General features: G+C 40.1%; 1 protein-coding gene across 1 annotated transcript; it reads right to left on the bottom strand.

Annotated features, from left to right (window-relative positions):
- Positions 1-1,055: 1,055 nt before the first annotated feature.
- LOC143019750 (uncharacterized) lies at positions 1,056-8,861 on the bottom strand. Its single transcript, XM_076175726.1, has 6 exons — positions 8,714-8,861; positions 7,016-7,204; positions 6,206-6,328; positions 4,193-4,292; positions 3,488-3,639; positions 1,056-1,506 (listed from the first exon to the last, which is right to left on the bottom strand). Exons 1-6 carry the CDS (start codon positions 8,837-8,839, stop codon positions 1,399-1,401), a joined length of 798 nt encoding a protein of 265 aa, XP_076031841.1. The 5' UTR covers positions 8,840-8,861; the 3' UTR covers positions 1,056-1,398.
- Between the last annotated feature and the right edge of the window lie 2,857 nt (positions 8,862-11,718).

Below are 11,718 nucleotides of genomic sequence, written 5' to 3'. Positions count from 1 at the left end.
GAGAATCAATAGAGGGTCTGGGAGAACCCCAAACATGACCCTAAAAATTGCATCATTAAACGTGCTTATTTGTGGTAAAGATAAGTGTTTCAGGTAAGAGATGGGCAACTCGTTTGCAAGATAGAAGATGGATGTGTTAACGCTAAATGAAACGGCAATATTAAAAAAAAAAAAAAAAAAAATGGTAATGCTTGGGACTTACGCTCAGAGTAACCCGAATTCAAAGCTCGCTACGACCAAGACTGATTGCTTGAATTACACTCTAGTGAATTGTTTTATAATAGTTACAGCGGCGAAACGTATTAGCTTAGTTACCATCTTGCTCACTGGTGTCCATTGGGTCTCGTAGAAAACGGGTTTCAGGACTGTAGATTTCAGTCGGCCTAACCCTTGGTATAAAATAATATCAGGTTTCAAGACTTTTAATGATCTGAGTGACGGAGTGGTAACGCTTGGGACTCACGCTTAGCGGGATCCGAGTTCAAAACTCGCAACGACCCGTGCCTGATTGTTTGATATACACATACATATACCGGTATATTTATACATATCCAGCTAGGTATATACATACTCTTCCATAGAAGCACTACTGAATCAAAGGCTTGGTTCATTATCAATTGTTTTCTTTATGCTTCATAAGTAAGCTTTAGTTTTATTAGCTAAGCTATAAAAATTGAGGAGAATCGTTAAGAAACGCTTTCCGTAGTCTAGTCTCAGATTGTATTATTTATGTTACATAGACTTCACGTACTGAAATTAAGTCGTTCTCTATTGGCCATTCTCTTAATTCGTAGTAACAAAACTAAGACTTTCAACATTAAAAAGAATATCGCAGTTATTGATCAGATTTTGTAGAAAAATGTTTCCTTTATTTTCCAGTTTGAGTTTGCCTCTTCAGATCTGTTTTTTTTTTCTCTCTCGTCTACCCAAAGTTTAATTGCAAATAGTATTTTATTTTCATAACGTCACTGCATTTCACCATTTTGAAGCAATGATAATGAAATAATCTTTAAAATTAGATCTATACACAAAGACACATCTTAATAAATCTCAGTTTTGCTAATGATGATTAAGTGTGAATAAATCGAAATACTTTTCTATTCATTTAATGTTCCTTGTGAATGGACAGGTCGGGTAAATTATTCCCCTGATGATTGTTTAATATCTGAGTATTTCTACATCTTTATATAATGTGAAGGAAGCAAACACATTTCTCTTTCTAAAATCTTCTTTGTTAGGCTTTCCAGTTTCTCTTCGATTTCTACCAGGAGATATTAGTTGAATATTGTGTGACATCGTTTCATAACGCATGGCATTCTTTTCTTTGAGCCTGTTCTCTTCTCGGTAAAGCTTTTCCTTCCTCCCTTTGATTGTAAGCCTTTTTCTCACTGGTCTTCCTTATTTTGAAGCTTCAAACAGTCCCTGAGCAAGACCGCCTCCCCGAATCGCAGCCTGCATATTTTTCATTGATAAGAGGGACTCATCATAATCCTCCTTGCTGAAATCCTGTGTAGAGAGAGAAGGAAGGTAAATCATATTTCCTAAAGACAAGTATGTGAAAAAAAAACAATAGAATGGATTTGTGAGAAAATTAGTAGAGAGTTAAAAATAGATGCATATAATACATAATAAAAGTAGAGTGTATATCGACAAAATAATTCATAAAAGAAAAAAAAAGTGTATTAGATTAAAGACAAAAGAATATGTGAAATGGAAAGGAATCTTTATCAAATAAAACACTTTGTACAAATTGAACAGTGTAAATATATCGAGGGAGGAGGAAAAAAAGATCATGTAGAATATACACAAAAGAAAAATATAAAGGACGGGTGGAAGGAATGCTCTGAAACCCAGTTAAATGCAGAATAAATTGGAATACTGGCACGGGTCCCTGAAGATTGGAATCCGTCATGCGACATCCAAATAACTCGCAGAGATGTCTGACGCCGACCCCTCAAACTTTGCTTTAAATTTGTTTATGGTATTGGCTTGGATCACATTTTCATCTAATTGGTTTCATAAGTCTGCATTTTTATTTGGAAAACTATACTTACTAACATATTTCGAGCAAAGTTTGTTTTTCAGTTTTTTCACTATGACCTCTTAATGATCTTTCATCTCATACCAGTGTGAGGTTCCTGCCGTCTACATGAGGTTAGGTAATTAGTGACAGGGCAGATTACATGAGCGTGCTGGCTATAGCACGAGATTAGCTCAGGAAGCTGCAGGGAGCGTTACACGTAATGCATGAGTCCGTCTATGTCCAGCGGGAAGCGTGAGGAAATGTAGCAGATTCTCAGTCAGTAGAAGTGCTACGGCTAGCCGGGTTCAGTCCTCGCTGATTATATTATATATATATATATATATATATATATATATATATATATATATATATACATACATATATATATTTGTATATATATATATGCATATATCTATTATAATAAAGTAGTAGCCTCTGTCTGTCTGTCTGTCTGTCTGATTGTTTATTTGTTTGTTTGTACACGAACTCCTCCTAGGAAGGGCAAACAGGACTCTGTAGTTGGTCAAACAGCCCTTCGGTGACCAACGCTCTTCAGACGCCATCCTAAAAATACGGGCACTAACCCACATCTTTTTCGCAGAAAACGACGGCCACAGGATCATCGACATGCTTCGAGTCCTGTGGTTACAACGATACCCTTCCCCACCTATCACTCTCTCTCATATATATATAAACATATATATACATATATATATATATATACAGTATATACATATATATAAATATATGTATATATACATATATATATATATATATATATATATATATATCTATATATATACACATGCATATATAATCCCATACTCACCGCCGAGTCCGTGTCTGCTGTCAACAACCAATTTACCAATACCTTCTTCGTTCGCCATAGTTTAGCATAGTTCGAGTGTCACTTTATAATTAGCATTTATCATTTATGTTTCACACTATTTTCAAATATACTACACTAAAGTATTGCCCCAAGTCGGAATTCTGTGTTGCCCTCCACCCTCACTACTAGTTGTTTGCTCTTTTCCTTCGTTTCGAACATACACTATTTCTCTCTTTCTCTCTCACTCTCTCGCTCTCTCTCTCTCTCTCTCTCTGTGTGTGTGTGTATGTGTGCGCGTGTGAATGTTCATATGCACATCACTAAATTTGTTATGATTGTGCCTCCCAATTACATCCAGACGCTTGCAAATCCCCACGACTGCGTGCCAGCTTCATGTCATTTGGACTTTGTTAATGTCCATGGAGAGTGGCAAGTCTCATTTTTTTTTTTTGTAGGTCCTTAAAGTATTACAAGAACTATTTCACTAGAGAGATTCCGTTCAACCCTAAAGGAACCGTCATATCTCTGAAATCTCATCTGATCCTCCGAGCAACGAGGACGCTAGTTTATACGGACTCAACCAGACACTGTGTTTGACACTTCAAATGGAAAAACATTAACAAGAGGACTCTCACCTGGATATAGCATTCTCTCATGCAAATTAAGTGCTTGATATCTTCAGTTACAACTCGGAGGAATTCGTCGGATATGTCCTGGGCCCTCACGTCCTTGAAACCAACTTTTCGTAGTCCTTCCTCGTAATCTGCCAGCGTATTCAAGCTCCATCCTATTAAGAAACCCGATTTAGACAACAAGATCTTGCTCATACCAATGAATCATATTTGGTTGTAAATCACAGTGGAAATGATAGTTCCGCGGCATAGTCCTTTACTGCTGATAAAGGAGAGAAAGGGCAGAGAATGATAAAGAGAGTGAAGTAAAAAACTTGAGTTACAATTGATGAAGATAGATGTGCATTGTAAGTGGATTTCTAGCTGCTGCCGACACTGTTTAGGCTAAAGAAAATAATCATCCAATTGTATAATTAGGAAATATTATGTATTTGTAAGTAATGTAGTACGGAGGTCCGTGGTGTAAATGATACTGATCATATAGAAGGAAGGAACTGTGTTTCGCCAAAGATGAATAGACGAAAGGAGTAGAGTAATGTTGCATGTGTGATGATGTTATCGATGTTTGGATGAACAGAAGGAATTGATTTAACGTTTTATCATTATCATTAATGGAAATATTGAAAACTGAAATTTTATAACGAATTTAGAAAGTGAATACATTAGAAATGGGTATCACTCATAAGAATATAGTGATGCATTTCTTACTGCGCAGCTTGATGAGATCCTCAAGCTCTTTGGGTGGATTCTCTTTGTTTATCCGGCAGTCGTCGACCAAGAACAGCTTTCCTCCAGGTCGCAGCCAGCCCTGTGGAAGATTGGGATGTACAGAAGGGAAAGAGACATAAACGAGCCACTATTAAGAGGTGCTCATGGGTTAAGTGATTTTTTTTTTGGGGGGGGACATAAGTTACGGAGATAAGGGCATTTAGAATAAGAGAGCAGGAATCAGGAAATGCAATAGGCAGCTAGGGACAGTTATCAGCAGTTGTCATCACAAGAACCTATAAAGGTGTCAGGAGCATCCAGGGTTACCAGAAGCGTACTAAGGTTTTAGTTTGGTGTTATATACATCTGAGATCATCCGAAGCACCAAGGATATCCGGTGCAAAAACAGTACCGTCCAGAGATGTTTGGGAATATTCAGGGGATTCAGTAAACTGAGGGAATTCTATGAGGAACCAGAAACATGAGGGAGCAGGCCAATGTTGTTCATGTTTTCAAATAGAGGTGATGAATTGCCTTATGCACAACTACAGGCCAATCATTCTTACGTCGGCTATAGGTAAAATGTGAGAATCAATGATAGCTAATAGAATCAGAGATCACATCGATAGACATAACTCTTTTCGTTGACCACAGCATGGGTTCACCAAGGGTAGGTCATGTGCAACTAATCTTCTATCTTTTTACGCTAATGTCTACAAGGTATCAGATAACAATGATAGTTACGATATTATCTAACTTGACCTTAGCAAAGCGTTCGACAAGGTATCCCACCAGAGACTACTAAATAGATTCAAAGCCCATGATGTACGAGGAAAAGTTTTTGGATGGATTAATGCATGGATCAGTGACAGAAAACATCAGGTCCCCATTAACTTCTTAAATGGGGAAGTGTTACAAGTGGAGTTCCCCAGGGGTCGGTTTTTGGGTCCCTTATTGTCCATTATGTATATAAACGACTTGGAGAATGGGATTATTAGTGATGTTAGTAAGTTTGCCGACGACACTAAAATAGGTCGCTATATTAGTTCAGGGGAAGACCCCGGGATATTACAGGAAGATCTTAAATTGTTCACATGGTCGGTGAAATGGCAAATGAAGTTCAAGATCTCAAGGTGCAGTGTGATAAACGTAGTTATAGACAACCCAGAAAAAAAATCATCTCATCACCTTACTTTTACCCACATTTATCTTCAGCTTCCTCCTTTCACACACCTTCTCAAACTCAGTCACTAACTTCCTCAATCCCTCCTCTGATCCTGCTACAAGCGCAGTGTCGTGAGCAAACAACAACTGGCTCACCCCCCACTTTTCTCTATTTTCTTTAATCTCCAACCCCTGACCCACTACCCTTGCATTCATCTCTCGCACCACCCCATCCATTTAAAGATTGAACAGCCAGGGTGACATAACACATCCCTGACGAAGTCCCACCTTTACCTCAAACCATTCACTCTCTCCATTTCTAATCCTAACACAAGCTCTACTACTCTCTTAAAAACTCTTGACTGCTCTTAACAAACCTACCTCGTTCCACCCGAGTGCCCTCGGCAGAAGGGTCACGGTGGCACAGGCGGTACGATTCTCACCTTATATGAAGCAATCCGCTCTGGCGGGAGTTCGAATCCCAGCAGATGAGTTTATTTCCAATTGTCAAAATGACACAAACACTTGTCGGAAGACTAGCCTGCATAAAGGATTTGATGAAATACAGCACATACCTCGTTCCACCCGAGTGCCCTCGGCAGAAAGGTCACGGTGGCACAGGCGGTACGATTCTCGCCTTATATGAAGCAATCCGCTCTAGTGGGAGTTCGAATCCCAGTGGATGAGTTTATTTCCAATTGTCAAAATGACACAAATATATATATATATATATATATATATATATATATATATATATATATATATATATATATATATATATATATAGTTATGTGTATGTCAGTATGTATCATATGACGCCAAGAAACAGAGGCCAAGGAATAGACGTACCAACATTTTCTTGAAGAGGGACTCCTTGTCTCTGACATAGAGAATACTTTCTCGGCTATAGATGACATCAAAGGTTTCGTCTTCTATCCGGATCTTCGTCATATCTGCAGCCTCGAAGTGAACCTACAATGAAGCAGAGATTTCAGAATGGCAGAACAAGGACTTCGTGATTTTTTTCTTATCCTCTCATCCTAATTCCTAGATACAACCAACGCTTTGAAATAGTGTTAGTACGTCTACGATTGAGGCACTCGCCTCACACAAGGCCATCTCATCAGGAGAGATGACCCTCCCATCTGCCCATACGGTGACTCCCTTACAATATGTAAAGCTTAACTGTCCGACCTACGCAGCTCTTCGTAATGTTCTCCTAGTCTCTCAATTGTCCCTTCGAATAGCAATCACACTGCACCAGATTTTGGGTAATGAAACATCAAAACCTATCTCGTCCCTCCATACCATCCTATCATGAGGTTCCTTGCAATTCTGTTGATTGCGCTAGCCATTTCCCAAGAATCAAACATATATGTTTTGTTTGTATCCTTTTAATCCGTTATAATATTTAACATGAAATAGATACAGTCGCTAACTTATTATGAAGCTCAAAAGAGTTGTTGATTGTTGCAAACTATCCTATAACACCACTTGTAGATACAGAAAAGTGAATTATTAGGTGAAAAGGTTTGTGTTAATACGATAGCTATGTTTTATATGACATATTGGAACACCCAACTGACCTTTCTCTCCTCTCCTCACACCTCCATTCTTCCATTTCCCTACACGCATCCCCTGGTCCCTAAATTCACTCACCAAGCTCTGGACTTTTTTCTCCTGCAGAGCCAGGTTATCCATCGCAACCTGATACATGTTGAAGGAGATGTCGACACCGTGGGCGTGAACCCCGTAGCACCGAGCCATAAGAAACGCTTCACCGCCTCCTCCGCTTCCCAAAATCAGCACGCGCTGACTCGGCACCAAACCCAGCATCGTCAGGAACTTCTGCGAATGATTTAAGTCATTTATGATTGACTTAAAAGTAGAGGAAGGTAGATGTATATTCAAGGTGAATTCCAAGGAACACCAAACTCTAGATAGTAAATTAATTTTCTGGTTATTTTAGTTATTCTATTGTTTTTTGTATAGTGTCATTCTAATTGGCTATGTTTATTCACAAAATTAACTAACATGATTTTTCCAATTATGATGTTCATGTCCTTAATTTTCCTGAAAAAATATTGCCTTATACAAGAGCATATACATACCTTATACAAGTGCAAGAGCTAACCACAGAAGCTTTGTGGCCATTCTTCGATTAACTTTGTGGTATCTCTAAATCTTAAAAGTGCTTTTCATATCGCAAACAGGAACATTATTCTTTACCAGTTTGTGGAGTTTGGAGAGGGTAATCTCTTGAGGTAGCTACGAAATTTCCTTGATAATAGATGATCCCATGTACTTTTCAAAGGGGATATTCGCACCGCCCGGAGTTTTGAAGTTGGTACCACCCGACAGGTAGGAGTCCTCAGTCCATTCATGCACCGTCTCCTCTCCCTTCTCCCTAACGCCCCAGGACATCAATCACATGTTATGTGGATGACATCTAGATACACTCTACCTCGCGTGAAGATCTTCGGCACTTTCTCCACTAGTTCTACGAGCACTTGTCCTCGTATGGCCTCACGATCTCCCCAGAAAAGTGCAGGATATCCTCACACCATCCACGAATTCTTCCTGACTTCCTGGTGGTTGCCAGCGTTATACGACAGTGTACACAGTATTTCTACCTGGAAACATTTGTTTACATTATCCCCTCGACCCCAGTGAGGCAGGGTGTAAGTCCCCTAGTTCAAGATCTGTTGCCTTTATTTTGTCCTATCGTATTGGAGCCTGGATGGTGGCTGCTTCCAAACACTTGCCATAGATTTTATTAGGCTTCTGTATCAGTAGTTCTACCTCTTCTCAATCTATCAAGTGGTTGCTAATGTTTCTGTGTGTAACACAAGCATTTGGAAGCCGCCATCAAACAGGCATTGAACACGATCGAACAAAATAGAGGAATGTATAACGTTTCACCTCACCTAATTTCTTTGCTACCAATTGTAATTAAAATCCTGGAAAACTATCCCTTCTTGCCCTCCTCACTTATTCTATTCCTTTACTCCTTATTTTGTGCATCAACAGTAAACAAAATGTCCCCTCACCTTATTTCTTTCTCCTACGTATTTCCCACCGACGATGAACAAATGTCCTCCTGCACACGGACAATTACTCCCCATTTTTCCTCGCCGTCCCTAGGCTCCAATAACCTTCCCCGTTACCCCTTGGTCCTTAGAGATTTGTGTGCCACGACTATGTACTGTATTTGATAAAACTTCAATAGGCGAAACGCAGGGTCCATCCTCAGATGGAGTTTCTATTGATAGACTCATCGGAAACTGCCAACTGCATACATGTTAAATACATGTAGCACACTGGCACAAATGATACTTAATATTGTTCTTACTCTACCCTGGTTCGAACTTCTCCACCAACTGACATCCAAGTCGGTCCAAAGATACGCTCAAACTTCCGGATGCAACGCAGAGTGAAATTCTTCTGGTCCATGGACTCTTGAGTTATTTCAGAAGTACTCATGGTAATCTGTAGTCCAAGAAGAATTTGCTGAAAAATGCGTAATATGTATAAGAGACCTATTCACTCACTAATTTATTCAACCATCTAATTCTAATGATGATGAACTATAATAGTTAATGCTGACAGGAGACCTTTTGGTCCATCACGAGGATGGATGAAAAAATGCTTAGGTTTTTATTCAAATAAAGTAATATATATATATATATATATATATATATATATATATATATATATATATATATATATATATATATATAATTATATTACACCGAATTGCCTCAACTGGAAACAATAATTAACGATACGGTTGGCAAAACTTTTCCTATCTGCTTCTTGGCTACATCTTGACAACTTTAGGATATTTCTTGTCCCGTTAGTATCTAGTCTGAAAATGCTCACAGAACATATATGCATACATACATACATACATACATACATACATACATACATACATACATACAAACATGCATACATGCATACATGCATACATACATACATACATACATACATACATACATACATACATACATACATACATACATACATGCATACATGCATACATGCATACATGCATACATACATACATACATACATACATACATACATACATACATACATACATGCATGCATGCATGCATACATGCATACATGCATACATACATACATACATACATACATACATACATACATACATACATACATACATACATACATACATACATGCATACATGAATATGCAAAAAGGCTCTTTCCCCTTCAAAGTGTGGTAGCTTAGTGAAAGCATAACATAACCTTACACTTACTCCACCTCTATCCATAAACCTTATCCAAAAAGAACATACCCTGTCCCTATCTTAGCACCTTGTGGATGAAGATTTATCCCTGACCCCTGCCCACTGTTCGTGTCAGAGGCGATGCAACAAGAAACAACACCTCCACAGCAGAGTCTGACTGCCGAAGCTGTTTACCCCCACCGCTTCATTGTGTAGCGACTCCCATCACACTCACTCGAAAAATATGCAGAGCAATCAAAAGAAATTCCTTTGGGCCTCATCATTTCCATATCCATTCACAAACATTCTCTACTCACACCTATCTCTTGGATCTCCCTGCTGTGCTCGACAGACATTTTTCTTGTATCCAGTGCCCTTTCCACTCATCCATCCGCTTCATTCTTGGTCTTTTCCTCAAGTTCCCTTTATTTACCTCCATCTTCTACACTCTTTATGTTAATCTTTCTGCTCTCCGTCTCACTTCTTTATTTCTAGCACATTTAGGATCTTCCTTTCTTCTTCATATTCTAAGTATGCCCTGTGCAGTGCTATGTGTACAACCACTCCCTTGTACATTCTTCTCTTTGCATTCATGATTCATCCCAAGTTACCTATTTCTCAGGACACTTTTCATTGCCCACAGACATTTTCCTTATTCCCTTACTCTATAATTCATTCACACACCACTCCTCCATTCCCTGCCATACGACCACAAATACTGTAATCTTTCCATTTTCTTTATCCTCTCGACCTTTAAACTCCCTTTTCCCCCTCCTTATTCCCTTAATACCCTCACATACTCCTTATAAAGCACACTTTACAGATTGAGCTCTCTAAAACTTCTACATTCATACTTGTCCCATTTTCCCAGGTATATAGGAACTATACATGAACACCTCCAATCCACTTGCACACTTATTCCTTTTAGACGTACACTAAGCAATATCATCAGCCAATCCACTAGAACTATTCTCTTTGCCAGACACTCCACGTGACAATCACTTAACCCAAGTATCTTACAAGATTTTATTTCCGAATCTTGCCTTGAGACGGAAGGTAGCCCGGTCCGATGACGGCGTTGAGTCTGAAGGCAAGTCCCTCCTCGTAAAGAATGTGTACGAGTCTTCGAAACTCCCCAGTGGACAGAAAGACTCCCTTATCCCCACTCCTACTCCCACCACCAATTCCTCTCACGTTCCGATCCCTCCTCCCACTCCCTCATCCACCCCCACCCAAACTGATGGCTAGAGGAGAGCTAGGTCTTCTATCTCGGAGATCCAAGAGGATCCTGTTCATGTCCCTGCCGGTCCCCAACTCAAAGATAAGAGAGCGAAAAAGTCCAGGAGTGACGATCCCTCCCTCTCTCGGTCCAGCGACCTGATTACTACGGTAATCAAGGAAGCCCTGGGAAGGAATTCTGCTCGAGCAGCAGTCCAGTGCCCAGCCGGTGACAAGGAATATGACCGGCTCGCCAAGTCACAAGTGCATGCCCTGAGCATTGTCTACTCGGCATTGTTTATGTCCAAGGACAAGCACCTGGTGCAAGAAGTGCTAACGTCAGCACTAAAACACCTTGGACTGACAGACTTTCACATCTTCTCATTAGCCTTCTATTCTGTTCCCATCGGAGCCAACCACCCGTCCTATCTACACCCATCCATAGCCCTTCCCAAAGCTCCCTCATTCACACCCACACCCTCCGCACCTTGATCAGAAGGGAGGCCAAGGAAGACTCGAGACTTTCCCGTCCTAAAAGCAGAGTGTGTAACTCGAAGTGCACATCCCACTGCAGCCCTGGCTCTTTGCCCGTCCTCCCCAGCTCTCGCTCCTCCTCGCTCGAGTCATCTAAACCCTCCGGTGGTCTCTCCCGTCGAGTGCCGGTACCTAGAGCCAGCTCAACCGGTAGGTCTAAGCTGAACCTCACGACCCTCAGAAAGGAGACGCTGCGGAGAACAAATACCTTCTCCTCCTCTGACCGCCTGGGGACAGCCCTCCCCACCCCTAAGGGTAAGTAGATCTTCTCTCCCAAGTAAGACTCACTGGATCCAAAGTCTGTTTCACCATGGGTAGAGTGGACTTAAATGTGTTCTACTAGAATGTCAAAAG

Source organism: Oratosquilla oratoria, chromosome 38 (assembly GCF_046742065.1).
Source record: "Oratosquilla oratoria isolate Oo_2021 chromosome 38, ASM4674206v1, whole genome shotgun sequence".
In the NCBI taxonomy this organism is placed as follows: Eukaryota; Metazoa; Arthropoda; class Malacostraca; order Stomatopoda; family Squillidae; genus Oratosquilla; species Oratosquilla oratoria.
The sequence above is the reverse complement of the archived record's forward strand: the minus strand, read 5'-3'. Positions and strand labels throughout refer to the sequence as shown.

Bases quoted from the DNA above. Each gene is read 5' to 3' on its own strand.
- LOC143019750 (XM_076175726.1), bottom strand. From the start codon at position 8,839: ATGAGTACTTCTGAAATAACTCAAGAGTCCATGGACCAGAAGAATTTC. The intron at 7,205-8,713 runs GTAGAGTAAGAA...AATCATTCGCAG, and splicing joins GTGGAGAAGTTCGAACCAGG to AAGTTCCTGACGATGCTGGG. The intron at 4,293-6,205 runs GTACGTCTATTC...AATCTTCCACAG, and splicing joins CCCTCTTCAAGAAAATGTTG to GGCTGGCTGCGACCTGGAGG.